This window comes from Gouania willdenowi, chromosome 24, assembly GCF_900634775.1.
Source record: "Gouania willdenowi chromosome 24, fGouWil2.1, whole genome shotgun sequence".
Lineage (NCBI taxonomy): Eukaryota > Metazoa > Chordata > Actinopteri > Blenniiformes > Gobiesocidae > Gouania > Gouania willdenowi.
Genome location: NC_041066.1, coordinates 3497615 through 3516192, shown reverse-complemented (window position 1 = coordinate 3516192; position 18578 = coordinate 3497615). Strand labels below are relative to the sequence as shown.

The 18578-nt window shown below is 38.1% G+C and overlaps 1 protein-coding gene across 1 annotated transcript; it reads right to left on the bottom strand.

Annotated features, from left to right (window-relative positions):
- Nucleotides 1–972: 972 nt before the first annotated feature.
- Nucleotides 973–10981, bottom strand: tcf23 (transcription factor 23). Its single transcript, XM_028440287.1, has 4 exons — nucleotides 10627–10981; nucleotides 10356–10448; nucleotides 1913–2074; nucleotides 973–1107 (listed from the first exon to the last, which is right to left on the bottom strand). The coding sequence occupies exons 1-4, from the start codon at nucleotides 10744–10746 to the stop codon at nucleotides 973–975; spliced, it is 510 nt and encodes a 169-aa protein (XP_028296088.1). The 5' UTR covers nucleotides 10747–10981.
- Nucleotides 10982–18578: the final 7597 nt, after the last annotated feature.

Here is an 18578-nt window from a genome sequence, read left to right as displayed (position 1 = left end):
ATCAGGTTTCTAGCTAGATAAAAGTAAACAATCTTTCACTTTAAATAGGAAGAATTTGTCTTATGTTGTTTAATCTTGATGTCTCTAATGAGTTGAAAAGGGTAAACCCAGAGCACCGCAAGTATGTAAATGTGCCTAGAGTCAATATCAAAAGCATGGTGGACAACATTTTTTTTTTTTTTCGTATTAAAAATGTTGTATTGTCAGCATGAGACATGCAGGATTTTTAGAAAAATTGAGAGTTCCTGCAACAATTAGAAATCAGAAATGACTGCCATCACGTGATGTCATCACAGGAAAACTGTGAACCCCTGCAAATATTCTGTTTCATTGAATTTGTGTATTTAGAGGGGCTGAGATATCTACAACTGAAATAGTTGGTAATTTACACAATTGATTCTATTTCTTTCTGTCATTTTTACTTTCTCATGTGGGATAAATTAGATACTTCAAAGGGGTGGATTTGGCCCCTAGGCCTTGAGTTTGACACTGATCTAACCCAACCACTTCCAAAGACTGGAAACACAAAGTGAGTCACATTTTAAAGTTATTCAACGTTTGCATTTTTACTCACTAGATGGTGCTGCTGACTGGCAGAAAAAACCCACAGATAGACCGCTCCATCGTATAAGTCCTCAGTTTTAATGAAAAAAAAAAAAGAAATACATTTTTCACTCAGAAAATACAGGTACGTGTTCAGCCTACCCAGGTAAGAGCAGATGTTTAAACAAAGATTCTTTTGTGCTTTGGAGACACAAATATTCCCCAAAAATCAAAAACCAATGTCTTTGGGTTTCAGTTACTTTTCAATGTATGTATACTGGACCTTATGTGTGCATGAATGTGTACACATACATAGGTGTAATTACATGAAGACACTCTCAAAAACCTGCTCCTTGTCATTAGTTCAAAACCAGGATTACATGTTAACTGTGTTGAAAAACAGTATGCTCCATGTAGCTAGCAGTCTTCTCATTGGTCTGATTTTAAAGAAGAGGAAGGAGGAAGCTTCTTGTCCTGCCCAATCAGTAGCTTCTGATTGACTGGAACAACTGACAACAGCTCTCCCACACAGCCACAGTAGAGAAGTGATCGCATCGGCCATTTCTAAAGAAAGAACAAGGAAGACCGGTCAGGGTTAGGTCCAAAGTCATTAGCCATTTGTCAATTCTATCTAGTATCAATTATATAGAGTATTATCAATTGCTTTGTCTCAGTGCAAAAGAGCCCTTTTAAAATGTGTTACTATGAGACACTCCCCAAACAAACAGTGGAGTACTTCACTTTTCGACTACTGGCTTAGGCAGGGCTAATATATTCAGATAGCAGATTTCATACATGCTAATAATGATGACTTCGATTAAGGTCACACACCTTGAAGAAGTATGAAATACCTGCAATCATTGCTTAAGGTATTAAAAAGTCAAAGAACATCCAAATTGAAATAATTCAAACATTATCGCGAAAGGATTTTGCTTGAAGGAGTAAGGAAAAATACTCCTGATTCTGCAGGATTTGGTCTCAAAAGTGATGGGACTAGGGACTGTGGTGTGATTACACGATTTGTTAGCAGAGACAAAAAGAGCATCATCTTAATGGTTTGCTCGACTTGAGTCAGAGTTATTAATGGAGCCTTTGTGATGAGTAAGTCAGAAGTGGTGTACAAGTTCAGCTCCAAAACAAGCACATGTCCGCTGCCCCAAGTTCTTGAACCACCATCTGCACGCTGTGGCCATGCATGACGTGCATAGTGACAATTTGCAAAAGATTTGTTTGACCTCTCACCTTTTCTTTTTAACTACTTCCTCGATAATTGACAGTTTTGTTGATGATATCAATTAGCGGGAAATTTGATGGACAGCATATCAGGGCTAGGCCTTGATATAGATTTCTATAGTTTGTGCTTGTTTACCTTAACAGGATGAAGGTATCCCTGCCCTGGTCTGATGGGCAATGTGTTCTCAGTCTTTTCTTGGTCCAGGGTCTCAGTCAGGTATGCTATGTAGTTGGTAGCCAGGAGCAGAACATCCAGCTTGGAGAGCTTTGTATCAGGAGGTACTGAGGGCAATGCAGCCTGGAGACAGGAGAGGTAACACACAAAGTTACATCAACCCAGGATTAGCACAGAGCTCATATTCATTCAAATCCTTTTTGGAAGTTGAACACTTTAAAATCATATAGTTTGAGCAGAACTTGCCTCACTAAAAAATAAAGTTTTGACTGAACATAAAATAATTGAGGAAAGCATTTCCATCTACAGTAAATATGTTGATTTAAAAGGAAATCATTTTATGGACTAAACAACAGATCATTGGATGTGTTGGGGACGGGGTTAGTTAGGCAATATTTTTGTGGTTCAACAAGAATTTAACAAACTAAGATCTAAGGGGTACACTATGATTAAGTATAAAGTGCTACTTATTTTTTTATTTTCCTTTGTCTGCACATGCTGTCAAAGATCAACACTACAAGAAGTCCACTCTTTTTAAGACAGCAATGCATGTTTTGTTATTGCAATTAAATAAAATAATTTAATTTAATAATTTATTTTATTGCCTAATTGTGACCATCACCAGCCCTAACCTGAAGAAGGAAGGGTAAGAAACACTTTATTAACTTTATTGCCCCCAAGGCAACCAGGAGACGAGACAAGTACTAAGCCACACCCAAAAGGAAGAGGCACCCCCCCGCCTCGCCAGGCCGGCACCGCCCGGAGAGACCCTGCTAAGAGAGCCCCCAGCAACACCCCCCGTCAAGCCCCCCGAGACCCACTGCCCCGCCATGCCCGACCGCACCATCCTGATGTATTTGTACTCTACATGGTGGCCCAGCCATCAACAGAGGGGCCGGGCCTCCACCCGACAGGCCCAAATATGTGATCTTACCCACACCCCTGTGTGAATGTGTATGAGGTGCAATTAAAAGAAAGGAGATGGAGAGTAGCGGTGCTCCCCATCCAACCTCTGTGTATATATGTTTAAGTGGTGCAATAGCTCCGGAGGGTGGAAGTGCTGGTCGCACCCTCCGGGGGGTGGTGTGTTGAGGTGCGATTAAAATTGGAGGGATTGGTAGGGCAACTTGAGGTGGGAATGCCGCCCCGCGCCACTATTAAGTAGCGCAGGCAGCGACACCCTCCACCCCCAGCCCCACCATCCAGCCCCCCAAGGGTTGGGTATGGGTGTGTGGAGCACCAAGTGAGTGAGCCAGACCAGCTGGGAGTGAAGTGAAGTGTTCATTTAGGAGGCCTGTCTGGTGTGAGCCCGGCAGGTCCACATGGCGGGCCACCGGATAGAGTAGATGGCGCAGACGGGCACAACGGAACCCAGGGACGCGCCGAGCAGCACGGCCGGAGACCCACCCCGCGGCACCCCCCGAACCATGTCAGCCCCACAGTGCACAGCGGCATCCCCACCCTCCAGGCGCAGCCAGGCACCAGCCACACTCCCCAGCAGTCCAGGTGGCAGCCTCAGCCCCTCTGACGAGAAAGACGCTATCAGCCGCCCACGCAGGGCCACCCCGCCATGAGACACCCCCCGACACCAGCACAGCCCAGAGGACGGCGGGCCCCAGGCCACCAGCCCCAACCCACCACAGTGCAGTGCGGCGCCACACTACAGATGTCTGTTGGGGAGAAACCCATATATTATACATTTTCTGTTGGGTAATGTGGCATCTGTGGAGGACCTTGTATTGAATTAGCTGTAGGTTTGTGTTTTTTGTCATCTTAAAAGTATTACAACAAATTTCTGTCCAGAAATTGGTGTTTATGATGATGGAAAGTTCAGCCTCCCATTTTGCGATTGGTAAATGATGAGAGCTAGTGTTCTAGAGTGCTTTTTTTATTTTGTTGAATTTTTTTTTCATATATATAGCCAGTTCTGGAGGTTGTAAGGTAATTGGATCTACAGGACTGTTTTTCTTGATTGTTTCTGTTACTTGTAAGTACTGTAAAAAAAATACTTTTATTTATATTGAATGTTTGGGTTAAATTGTTATATTTCCTGAGTTTGTTACTTTCTAAGAGGTCTTGGAAAAGAGTGATTACACTTTCTTCCCATGTCTTCAGATAGAGTAGTGTTTTTCTATTTCTAAAGTCAGGGTTGTGCCAGATTGGAGACAACATGCTAGTTTTTAATTGAACATCGGTAATGTCTAAGGCTTTCCACCACGCAGTCAGGGTGGAGGCAATCAGTGGGTTTTTAAAGCAGGTGTGACGTTTTTAGGGTCGTAGTGATAAAAGGGAGATCAGAGAGTTTAATATGTTTGCAGTCTAACTGTTCTATTTCTAGCCAGGTGTTATGGTATTCTTTTGGTTTTAGCCATTCAGTTAAATATAATATTTGGTTTGCTAAGTAATAATGCATGAAATTAGGGGCTTCTTTTTTTTTGTTCAGTGTTTTTATTGTAGACATGATACAAAACAGAAGAAAAGAAAAACAATGTCTTTTTTTTTGGATTATAACCTCCCTCCCCCTTCACACAGAACACTCCCACCCTGTTGCACCTTAAAAAAAAGTTGCCCATAGAATAGAAATATGAATACAACAACATTCTGATAAATTAAGTGAGGGATCCACCTGTTTAATTTGATCCAAGATGGGTTGCCAGAGAGTGAAAAACTTACTGGCACAACCTCTTGTCGAATATCGTATCTTATCCAGTGTTAGATGATACAAAAGATTAACAAACCACATTCTAAAAGATGGAGGGTATTTGTCTTTCCATTTAAACAGTATAAGCCTTCGGGCAATAAGTGTAGTAAACGCAGTCACATCTTTTTGCTTTTGATTAAATTTCGAAAATTGTGGTACAATGCCAAATATTGGAATTTGTGGTGTCCGGTTCAACATTTATCTGAAATACATCAGAAAGAAATCTGAATATGGATTCCCAAAAGTGTGTCAATTTTGAGCAAAACCAAAGCACGTGAGATAGTGTCGCTGGTTCAGTTTTACAGCGATCACAATTGGGATCTAGGTCAGGTTTAAATTTTGTCAGTTTCACTTTTGATCAATGCAATCTGTGAACAATTTTAAATTGAATTACCCTGTCTTAAATAAATTGAAGAAGAATAAATATTATCTATCACAGATTTCCATACATCTTCAGGGATTACAATTGCAAGTTCCTCCTCCCACTTTCCTTTGACACGAGCCAATGGTTCCAAATCATAGGAATTAATAATAGCATAAATTTTACCAAGTCCTTTGGAGTTTGCAAGATGTTTTCAAGGAGTGTGTCTGGTGGTCATGATGGGAAGTGATTAAGTGAAGCAGACACAAAACTGCGAAGCTGAAGATATCTGAAGAAATGAGAATCATGAATTTGAAAAATCGATTTCACTTGTAGAAATGAGGCAAACAATCCTTCAACAAACATGTCCTAATTTAGACCAAAACATCTTCTGAATTGAGCCCAGATCTTGAAAAAATGTTTAACAACTGGATTCGTGGAAAAGGTTGAGCCAGAGGTAACTTTGTACACAGCAAAGAATGCAAAGAGGTATAGCTGCATGACATGTTCTCAAGTATCAACCATTTAAAACTACTGTATGAGGCCAATATAGCATTGCGCGGATATTGGATACCCAATAGTAATATTGAAAATTGGGAAGTGAGAATCCTCCATGTTCCCGGTGTCGTTGCAAAATATTTTTTGAGATGCGTGCACTTTTCCCATTCCATATAAATGATGAGACTAACTTGTCTATGTGTGAGAAAAAACAATTTGGTTGAAAATAATGGTATTAATTGAAATAGATTTAAAAATTTGGGTAAAATATTCATTTTAACAATATTTATTCTGCCCCTAATGATAATGGTTGTGTATTCCAATGTTCAAAATCCTGCTTTATAGAATCTAGTAGTGGAATAAAATTTGTCTTATAAATGTGTTTGTAATTTTTTGTTATTCATACACCTAGGTTTTTGAATTGATCTTTACTCAGTTTAAATGGGAGTGACCGCAACATATTCTGTTGTGCTTCAAAATTTATGGGCATAAGCTCACTCTTCTGCATGTTTACTTTATAGCCCGATATTTCCCCAAAATCATCCAAAAGGTTAAGTAACCTTGGAAGGCTTTGAAGTGGCTCAGACAAATACAGAAATGTGTCATCTGCATTTATGTTCAAAATTTTCTCTTTGTACACCCCTAATACAAACATCATTGCGTACTGCGGCCGCCAGGGGTTCAATTACTACAGACAATAATAGGGGAGACAGGGGGCAGCCTTGTCTAGTTCCGCGCTCCAGTTTAAAGAAATGTGACAGATTACTATTTGTACAAACTGCAGCAACAGGCGAAGAGTATAAAGTACGAATCCAAGATATAAATCCAAATCTCTTCAGAGTATAGAAAAGGTAATCCCACTCCACCCGATCGAATGCTTTTTCTGCATCCAACGAGAGAACCACTTCTGGTATATTGGATGAAGTGGGAAAATGAAGAATGTTTAAAAGCCTACGAACATTATGAAATGAATACGGATCTCTAATAAACCCCGTTTGATCATCAGATACCACTGAAGGTACAACGGTTTCTAGACGGCGGACTAATATCTTGGCGAAGATTTTACTATCCACATTTATCAGTGAAATGGGCCGATATGAGCTCTAATTTACTTTTACCTTTCTTATGGATCAGAGATATAACAGCCTGTCTCATAGTCTCCGGGAGTGTGCCAGAAATCGAGGACTCATCATAAACAGAAAGCAACATTTGTAACAGTCGTGTCGAGAATGCTTTAAAAACTCACGTGGAAAGCCGTCTGGCCCAGGAGCCTTCCCGCGTTGCACAGAGGTAACAGCATTCATAAAGTCATTTTTAGAGAAGGGCCTCTCTCACTCGTGTGCAGACCTATCACCAATGGTGGGAAGACCAAATTTACTAAAAAAGGAGTCGAATTGCAATTTGTTCCCACTGGAGTGGACTCAGAAGTATATAGTTGTGTTTAATATTCACCGAAACGTTTATTAATCTCTAAATTTTGCCCCATGTTTATTATTAATTGCAAGAATAGACTGGTCAACCTGTTGTTGTCGCAATTGATGTGCTAAATCGTTCCCAATTTTTTCACCATGTTGATACACCTTATGTCTAGATTTATTTAAAAGGTTTTCAGTTTGTTTTGTAGTTATCAGATTAAATTTGGTCTGAAGAGCTAAGCGTTGTTTAAATATTTCAGAGGAGAAAGAGTGGGCCAAAACCCCATCGAGTTGTAAAATGTCACTTTCAATCTTTTTGACATGCTCTTGTTGAGTTTTCTTTAATTTAGCGCTATACGATATGATCTGGCCTCTGAGACAAGCTTTTAGTGATTCCCAAATTAGACCAGAAGATACTCTGGGGTCCGGTTATGTATTAAGTATTCATCTATTTCTTTTGAGATAAATTTGATAAACTCTGCATCAGAAAGCAAAAGCGTATTAATCTCCATGATCGGTACCTGTTGCCCGAGGTTGACATATTTAAAGTCATGAACAATGGTGCATGATCTGAGATCACTATTGCCGGATATTCACACTTGGTGACAAGTGGAAGGAAATTATTATCAAGAAAAAAGTAATCTATTCGAGAGAATGTCTTATGTACTGGTGAATAAAAGGAATACTTGGCAGCTTTGTCGGGGCCTGTCTCACTTGGAGAGCCCTCGCCCATGTATTTGTACTTGCGCAGGTTGTTTGCCTTATTCCGTAGAAATAGTCGTCTCATATGATGTGGTAATATCTTAGATGATCCCGTAACTTCTCACTCTTAATCAAAACGCCAAATAAAAATGACTTAAATGAGGTTTTGTGCGGAGCTCTCTGAACACACTTCCTACTCCATTGCCTGCTCACTCTGAGAAATTAGTGGCTTCTAAACCACCCTCGCTTTTATTTTTTTGTAGGGTTGAAAGGCTTATTTTAGGTGTTTTATTCCTCGCATAGAATTTTGTATTTGCAGAATCTAATCTTTGGAACCATTGCGTTGGTGGTTTCAGTGGGATCATAGGGAACAGATAATTTATTTTAGGTAAGATTTTCATTTTAACTGAGGCTATTCTGCCAAGGAGTGAGATGGGGAGATTGTTCTATCTCCGCAGATCATCTATGACTTTATCAAACAGCGGATCCAGGTTCCTTTTAATTAATTCATTTAAGTTTGGTGATATACTTAATATTTAATTGTATTTGTGGGGGTGGGGTACTACTTAAGGAGTAACTAAACTCCAAGGTTTAGGCTGATGGCTTGAATTCCAAATAATGCCTTGATTATGGGTCCTTCAGCAGTTAGGACACGCCCAGTCGATAGGCTACTATAAAATATCTAAAGAACAATCTATGCTATGCTAACTACCTACTCACTCACTTCTTAATTTTCCTTTCCTCTGTCTCTGTCTCACTTTTCAAAATCAATTACATTTATACCCTAAATTTGCTCTCTGCTTTTTACCAGAACAACCAGGCCACCACTTCTCTGTCTTCTCTTTGCTCCTGAACTCTTTCTACTACTTCTGCGTAACTGATCTCATTAAAAGATTTAACTCTCTCTTCTTCACTTCAGACTCTGCCCTTTAAATCTCCTTTGCACCCCTCATTACAGTGTGGACCCATCTGTCTTCCTCTGCACACTGTTGCAACACATCCATATCTAGTACTTAGAACACCTGAATGTAGGGGGGGCATAACCCTCATGTAGCCCACCAACATTCTGTGTGGGAGAAGAACTCCTTCAAAAATGTTTTCCCTGGTTTTATTCCTTTGATCCATCGCTGCAGTAAATCCAAGTCCTCTTAACTGGATACCCAGGTATTATCCCTACGCACAATGTTATTTTGTATTGTTCTGTCTATGTCTTCCTCCTCACTGCCCTCTCTCCTTCATCACAGTTGCTTTCCTCCTAAGTCCCCTTTATTTTCTTCTTCAGGCTCATATTTTTCTCTTTTCCTTTACCTATGTGAGTTCAGGCCAACCCCTCCTTCTCCTCCTCTGACTGCAGGTCGACATACATCCCAGTCCAGACAGGAGGTGACAAACACAATTAAGGGACTGACTCTCACAACAGAAAGAGAATCCAGCAGAACCCTACAGAGTGCCAGAAAGAAAAAACAAACCCAAACCAGCTGCTCACCAACTCCAGGTGATGACAAAATAAGTTTTAAACGTGTAGACATAATACCAATTATTTAGATACAAAAGGTATTCATATGCTCAGCAATATTCCCATGTTCAATCCTGCTCTGTGCATCACTATATTTGAAGTGTTAAAAAAAGGGACAGAAGAAAAAAAAAAGGCTTACACCAAAATAGAAGCATAATGGCATCATTGCAGCTTCCTTATACTCATCTACTGGGTTGGAATATCTTTACACAAGAGTGCACCTGATCTGGACATTTTCAGAGCCTGTTTCATTGAACTCCATATGGATTGCTTAAGCTTCATACGTGTGTCTTAGACCACTGATTGGTTAGCAGTTACGGAGCCAGGTTGTTGCAGCATCAATTTTTTTTTTACTATATCAGGTTGATCAATGATAATCAAATCTATTGTACTTTATATTTTAGCGCTATATCGACCAAAATCTTAATGTCATTTAGTTGATTAAAACTTGAATAGAACTGACTAAATCGGACTAAAACTATGTTGCATTATATTCAAAAGACTATAACTAAAACTAAATAAAAATTAGCTGTAAAACGTAACAATGAAAGTGTCACACTGTGAGTCAGTAGGAAATAGGCTTCTGCTTGATTCTCCATAGGGGAGAGAAGAAATTCACTGTTAAGTGCTACGTTATTATTACCAATAAAGTAAAACACATCATATCACAGAAGTGGAAAAAAAGTCTAACTCAGATCCTACTCTGGCAAATTTGTTACAATTTCCCTTACAAATGTAGTATATTATACTGTATATACATACATATAGATGCTCTATATTGTATTAATTTTATTATTATCTTAAAAAAATGACAGTATTATTTAATTATTATTTTATTGTTGTTATTCATGTTTCATTTATTTATTCTCAATGTGTAAATAGCTGTTTTCTTTTTCTCTTCTTGCTGCTGTAGCAAACTTAATTTCCTCACTGTGGGATGAATAAAGGTCAATCATATCTCATCTGATTTTATCTCTAGTTGATTTGACATTATTGTATGGAAATGCTTTCTACATTTTCACTGTGTTCACAGAGCGCGCCCTTTTTTTATGAGCTTTTTAAGGTTGGATTCCGATCAGATGGAGGGTTTCTATTAAAAAGATAACATTCGACATCCTCTGACAGCTAACACTAGAAATGTGAAAATGTGACAGCGGGTTTCCAGTGTTAGGACGAATGGGAGGAGGTTGACCTCAGTTGTTGTAACATACCTGCAGACTGTGGAAAGCCTGACGCAGATTTCGAACACGACTTCGTTCCCGAGCTGCGTTTTCAGGGGAATGCTGACTCCTCAATGCTCTTGTCTGCAACACAGACAGAGAAATCCAGTTTAGAGTTCCTGGTCATATCACCTTCATTTTGTAATGAAGCTTATCAACACTAATAAATGAATTATTTCATATCTAATTATCCAAGTTTGTGTTTGAAGATGGTTTTATGTATAAATTGGCACTTCAAAAGAGAAATCCTAGCAAAACTCACCCATTTCTTGGGCACAGTAGTGCTGTGCTTGCTCCATCTGTGTCCATGCAGTGAGGCTGCACAGTCCGATGAGTCTGCAGCAGAGCAGGAGACGGACTCCTCTCCTGGTTGGTCTGCCATGGATGTTGCAAGTGTCCCTTCACTTTAGCTCTTCATTCACTTGCTGGATTGAACGGTCCTTTCAAGGACAAGAAGCAGACGGGAATGCTCTTCTGCCTTCTTAAAAAAATTTGCTATAGATGTATCAAAAAACTGAAGGTGTGAACAGACCGTCTGATAACCCTTCACCAGCTAGATTCTCTTCAGAGGTACTTCCAACGTTTTCGAGGCCTCAGTTCCACAAATATCAGTTGATAATTTTATAATTTGTGCATCACTGACCATCCAAAGATTTAACCCTGCCTTTTTTCTGCTCTGTTTCTCCGCCTCTCTCTTCTCTCCCATTTCCTTATCTGGTGAGGTAATGTGTGGAACTTTGTGTGGTTTGTTATCTCTGTGGCCTGGTCATCCTGATCCTCCTCTGGCTGTGTGATTGCCAAGAAGAGTAAGCAGGCATTCAAAGATGAGGGAGTTCATCGCTGGGAGGGTGTCCAGAGCGAGCACTCGAGGCCTTGAGAAAACCAACAGCTGGACCAAGGCGGAAGCCGAGTCTCAGGGCAGCACGACATTGAACGTAAGTAAAAGGAAGCAGCCAAATATGTTTTTTTAACGTGTGTGCTCAGTATGCTTGAGTTTAATCTGTTATTCATCCAAACCAGTTCACATTCACACAGTAAAAGGTGTGAAGAGGTTCCAATAGAAACAACTTTAAATGTCAGCACTGAAGTTTAGCCATTCATCATTGGGTTTAAACCCAATGTGAAAATGAAAACCTCTGCTTAAAATATTCATGAAGTTTCATCTGGATTTTGTTTGTCATTGCAAAGTCCCTGTGATGTCCATCACAAGCTGTCCCTGTTTGCTTAAGATGAATGGTTTTTGTTGGACAGAATTCCAGGGTTCAATTTCCTTTCTATACATTTTCTAAAGCCCAACCCTAAAATCTCCCATTTTACCACAAATTAACTCAAATAAACTAAAAAGCACATTGCAGATTGTCTCAATCCGTAATGTTGAATGCACTTGATTTATAGTGAAGCGTACCTTTCCGTCTCTTCTACATCTTCCCAAAGCGAGTGTGTCTTTTTGACTGCAGGAGGCATAGTCAATGTCCAAAGGTCTCAATTGCAAACAGAAATATGCGAATATTGTTGAAAAAGAACATAGCTATGCAAAGTTCATAAACAGAAAGAAATATTTTTTCAATAATGATGTGATTTGAGCTTAATTTTAAACTGGCATGAGTTGTCAGGCTCTGTTTTTGCACAGTGGTACTTTCTGCCCTTTAAGTAGGAACAATTGGTATTTTTTATGTTAATATTTTTTTTTCAAATCCATCACCTTTTACTTAATTTAAATCTTTTTTCTAGGATTTGACTCAATAAAAATTCTCCCTATGTTGTGCTTAAAATTCAAAGACAGAGAAGGGACAAAGGGTGGCTCTGTCATGATATGCAGTACATAAGAACGAAGTCGTATTTAAAATTCAGGGGATGAGTGGACATAAATCTTCATTTTTTGCTTTAAATGTGGTACTATCACTGCAAATGTCTTTTAATGTCATTGTTGTTTATCGTCCTCATCATCAGATGTTAGTTTCTATGAAGGATTTGAAAGTTTGATTAAATAACTCAACTTGAACAAAAAGACCAGTTTTTAACATAAACTGGAAGGAATAATAACCTTAAAAGAATAGCATTTGACACATTTGAACTTGTCCAGTTGATCATTTGGCCCACGAGAATCACAACATCAAGTATTATTCAGATTGATAAAAAAAAAAAATTCAAACTGTCCTGAGAGAATAATAAAATCCTATAACACGTTTGTTCAAAAACTAGAAAAATGTCACTGTCGATTGGTAAATGCAATGACCGGGGATGAGGTTTGGAGCGAACCAATTACAGCCCTTGCGGTCTGCATCGCTGTGACGTGTAGTCAGGATTTTTGGGTGGTGCATGTGGGGTTATGGCGTAGGGGTCTGCGTTGACACAGAGAGCTATGCATAACTATGGTGTCATCAAAATAGCAAGATTTGACTTGAGGGGTCACAGGCCAGAGTAACTAAACCCCCAAACCACTTTTTTTCTGCTGAAAACAATGTATGTATGAAGTAGTGTTGTTGAATGATCCTAGTCCAACGCTTGAGAATTTAGTCAACTTGGCATATTTTGTTGTAAAAATGTAACAGTGACTGCCGTCTATAGGTTAAAATCCTGCTATCATAATCAAACTTTTTTGGTTATGATAACCCTTTGGTTAAGAATGTTGGTTTGTGATTTTTTTGGTGGCTTCTTATGCCACAAACCACCACTGTTGGCCCACCCCTTCTATTAAAAACTAGCACATGTCAACTTTGCTTGTAGGATGGAGAATACACGATCCGTACAGGAAACATGATCCGTTCTGCGTATGAGCGTGGACTAGGTCACATCCTTCACAATCATGCAATTTTTATGGCAGAGCTTAATAATATAAATGTATATACTGTATACTTTAAATACGTACATCTCTGGACACACTCAGTCAGGCCAATCTGCAATACTTTACTTTTCACATTAGGACTCCACTGCTCCCCTGACTGGATCCGCAAAAATGATCCTGTATTTGTTGTGAAAGAGGAACAAGTCTGGACCCAGATGCAGAGACAGTGCTGGCTTTAGAGTTCAAATGTTTAATCCATGACGTGTTGGTGAAATCAATACAAGACATAGTCGTGGAAGAATGAATCAGGTAAACAGCAAGGTTCAGTTCCAGGGAAGTCAGTCCAATCGTGCAGAGGTACAGTGAGATGATCTGAGAGGCAGAGGTTGAGAGACGAAGCGGGGGTCGTAACCAGGAAATCCGTACTAGCAGAGGTACTGTGGGAAGATCCAAGGAAAGAAGAACCAGAGAGCGGTGCAGGGTTGGGAACAGGGTGATCAGAGCACGAGGAAGAATTGCTGAAGAGCTGGGACCTCATTCATAAAACTGTCAGCTGGCATACACTAAAAACCAGGGAGTGAATGTGCAAAAACACTTTCAGATTTATAACAGAGGGTGCACACATGTTCCACGCCTGTTTCCGTTAATAAATCACAACCTACTCTGCACCTGCCGCTCAGGGCAGAGCGACAACCACCACTCTGCTTCCAGACTGTAAAATGTAATGCGTCTCTTCACCTTGAATATTCTTCTCTTGGGTTTACACGTGATGTATCCTGTCTGTTCGAACTTTCCCTCTGACACCAGTGTTACACCCCGAAAAACCAGTAAGTGGGGCAAACCTTGCATCTTTAGACTGTTGCTTCTCCACCTCGGTCTGCCTTTCACTGCTTGCTTTGCCATGTAACTGTTGTGTCTAATGCAGCGATGGGGACTTCTGCTGGAACGTCCGCCATTGCACTTTTACTATCAGTGGTTTGTGAATGGCTTGACTTCACTCAAGCAGCCAACAGTAACGCCTAAAAAAGCACATGGAGGACACATCTTTGTAGAAAGATCTCTGATTGGCTGAAATTCAACATCACACTCCTGGATTTCTAAATGTCTTTTACAGGGCCAAGAGAAAGAGAGAAGATTCACTGTCCACTCAGAACACTTTGGACCTTGATTGCTTTGACGGAGCCGTCAACTCAAACTCCACAGTTAACACACAGGCTCAAACCATGCCAAAACATCGATCTATAATGCAAGAAAGGTGTGTGTGTGTGTTCCATACTCCATCTAAAAAACTGCTGTGGTGCCGCGCATGGAAGCTAAGCTCTGACCACTCGGTTCGAAGGTAAACAATGATTTTAGTTTTTTTAAAAAGACAGCCGAATTGTAGATAATACTTTAATTTACTTATTCAATCGTGTAGTTTGGAGCTTTGCATTTTGTTTTGTGCTGTTTTTTTTACTTTTCTGATTGGCGCTGCAATGGCTATGAAGTTTGGTTATCAGCATCTCAAGCAGTTCACAGGAACACACACACATAGAGTATTTATAATAAAAAAATATACTAAATGAGAAAAATTAAACAAAAAAAAACAACAATATTTATACTAAAAGTACACAAAACAACAACAGAAATACACAAAAATATACAAGAAGGCTCCATAAACACACAATATGACTCCAAAAAACATACATGACAGAAAAATACACCAAACAACAACAAAAATATGAAAATGACACATACACAAAATAACAAAACTAAATATTTAAAAAAATACACAACATGACAACAGAAATGCACAAAACTACACCAAAAAAGATACGAAAATACACATTATGACTCCAAAAAGCCTACATTACAGAATAATACACCAAACAAGAAAATTATAAAACAGTAAAAAAAACCCAAAAGGTCGATAGCCGACCTTATCGCTAACATTCTGATTCCTCAGACAGAGGAATGTAACGTTTTTGTGAGCGGATGGGTCCACTATGATTATTGTTTGTTCTGCGCAACGGTGAGTGTTTCTTCTTATATTCTTGCTAAGAAAGATGCTAGCAGCTACAATGTAAACAAACACACACATCTGATGCGTGTTCGTGCGTGCATTACATCAGGATGAACATGGTGAACGTTGAGAGAGAGTTGCGACTTTGGTGTTGCAAAACGTTTATTTTTCACACACACACACACACACACACACACACACACACACACACACACACACACACACACACACACACACACACACACACACACACACACACACACACACACACACACACACACACACACACTATTATATTATCTTTATCTAATCGTACTACTACCGTATTATTGTTATTGCTATTCTTATATTATTCTTTTTTTGTATTATTCTTTTATCTTATAGTTACTGGTATTCTCATTGTATTATCATAATTGCTACTACCTTATTATTTTATGTTGTTATTGTTTTTATTGTATTATAGTTACTGGATTTTCATTATATTATTTTGTTATTGTTATTATATAATTGTACTACTATTGTATTAAAGTTTGCTATTCTTATAATTACCATTATATTCTTTTTCATTATTAATATATGTTTTTATTATAGTTACTGGCATTCTCATTGTATTATTAGAATTGCTATATTATCATTATATTACCTTATAATTATTTAATATTGCATATTATTATTGTTTTTAGTGCATTATTATATTATTTTGTTATTGCAATTATTAACATTAATATTACAACATTACTTGTATTACTATTACTACTTTCACTATTAATATTATATCCCTAGCAACATATTTATTATTATCAGGGCTCTACACAAATGTATCCAGTGGTGGCACTGGTGTGACAAACTTTCTCTGGTAGTCGAGGGGTTGTACAGTATAGACATACATGCTGATGAATAGTTGACTTAACTGGCGTACTGTAGTTACCGTGTCTCTCTTAACAACCTGCGACGGATTATGTGCAAGAAGTTATGTGTGATAGCGCACGGAGGAGATGGCTGACACACATACACACACACACACAGTATTTACGTATAATAAAAATATACTAAATTAGTAAAATAAAACTAAAAACTAAACAATATTTATACAAAAAGTACACAAAACAACAACAGAAATACACAAAAATATACAAGAAGGCTCCAAAAACACACAATATGACTCCAAAAAACATACATTACAGAAAAATACACCAAACAACAACAAAAATATGAAACTGACACATACACAAAATAACAAAACTAAATATTTACACAAAAAATACACAACATGACAACAGAAATGCACAAAACTACACTAAAAAAGATACAAAAATACACAAAAAGATTCCACAATCACACTGCAAAGGCAACAAAAAACAATAATTATACAAAAAATGCACAAAAAGACAACAGAAAGATACAAAAATACGCATAATGACTCCAAAAACATACATTACAGAAAAATACATCTAGTACTAGTCTATCTATAAAAGACAGAAAGGTCTGTGTGTGTGCGTGCGTGTGTGTGGAGCAAATATCTCCCAGACGCGGCGTGAGTTCGACCTGAAACTTAGTCAACGGCTTCCAAATACCCCGAGTGTGTGCATCTGTTCTTTTGGAGTAATTTGGTGAAGCAAAATGGTCAAAACGTTAATTTTAAGATTACGGCTCCCTCTGTAAGAGTGCGGTATTGAGCGCGCAAATTTCGGTTCCGGGTTCATGACGTCACTGTGTCGCAGTTTGTTTGGGTTAAAAAAAAAAAAAGGTCAGTATTAAAAATGTTTTTGTACTGCTAAAAGTCATTTAAGTTAATATTTCATGGTTATTTAATATTATTCCCGTGATTCCAAACTTCCTTTAAATCTTGGGTCACGGACTTCACTTCCTCCTTCGTCTCATGACTGTGGGCGGTGGCTGTGCTGACGGTCATTAGGCGACCATATCGCCAACATTCTGCTTCTTCAAACAGGAATTTTACGTTTTTGTGAGAGGATGGGTCCACAAAACAACTCCACTATGATTATTGTTTGTTCTGTACAACGGTGAGTGTTTTTTCTTATATTATTCTATGTGATGAGAAAGATGCTCGCAGCTACAATGTATACACACACACACATGGCTGATGTGTGTGCGGGATGAAAATACTGAACTCACACACAGAGCCGTTTAGAGAGAGAGTTGTGACTTTGGTGTTGCAAAACGTTTATTTTTCGTGGTACTTCCGTGTCTCTCTTAACAACCTGCGATGGACTGTGTGCAAGGCGTGCGTGTGTATGTGAAAGATAACGCACGGAGGAGCTGGATGCAGACACACACACAGTATTTATAATAAAAAATATACTAATTGAGTAAAAGAAAACAAAAAACAAAACAATATTTATACATAAAGTTCACAACATGACAACAGAAATGCATAAAAATATACAAAAGGCTCCAAAAACACACAAAAATACTCCAAACAACAACAAACATATGATAATGACTCAAAATACACAAAACAAAATATTTATACAAAAATTCACAAAACTACACCAAAAAAGATACAAAAATACACAAAATGACTCTACAATCACACTGCAATGGCAACAAAAAACAATAATTATACAAAAAATGCACAAAAAGGCAACAGAAAGATACAAAAATACACATAATGACTCCAAAAACATACATTACAGAAAAATACATCAAACAAAAAAATATATAAAAATGAGTATAAAAAAACAGCAAACACATTTATCATGCGCATGTCCCGTAAAAAGAAATCAGGGAAATCGCACACGCTATTTTACTTTCCACCCACAAATATACCCCTTTATAACACTACATAGTACAGAGTATGTACACATCTTCGTACATCCAACCTTCAAACATATTCTCATTTGACCATAATTGACAACTGTACTTCGGCTACCACATGAACTTCTGACAGGCACTGTACTAGTAGAATTAAACCACGGAACTTGCACATGCTATTTTATTTTGCATCTGCAAATATACCCCTTTATAATGCTACAGAGTATGTCATTATTATTATGCCCATAATTGACAACTCTACTTAAGGTCCCACTATATGAATACATACTTCTGACGGGCACTGTACTAGTATACTATAATGCAAGAAACATCTGTGTGTGTGTGTGTGTGTGCATTAGTGTATAATTTTACTACTACTGTGTTTAATGATATTGCTATTCTTATATTCTTTTTTATTATTATTTTTATTATAGTTACTGGTATTCTTATTAGCATTGCCATATCATCATATTTATTTTCATTGTATTATTAGCATTGCTATATTATCATCATATTACCTTATCATTATTTAATATTGTTTATTATTGTTTTTTATCAAATTTTTGTTACTAGATTCTTATTATATTACTTTTATTGCTATTATTATTATTATTATTATTATTATAACCATTACTAATATTCCTATTACTAC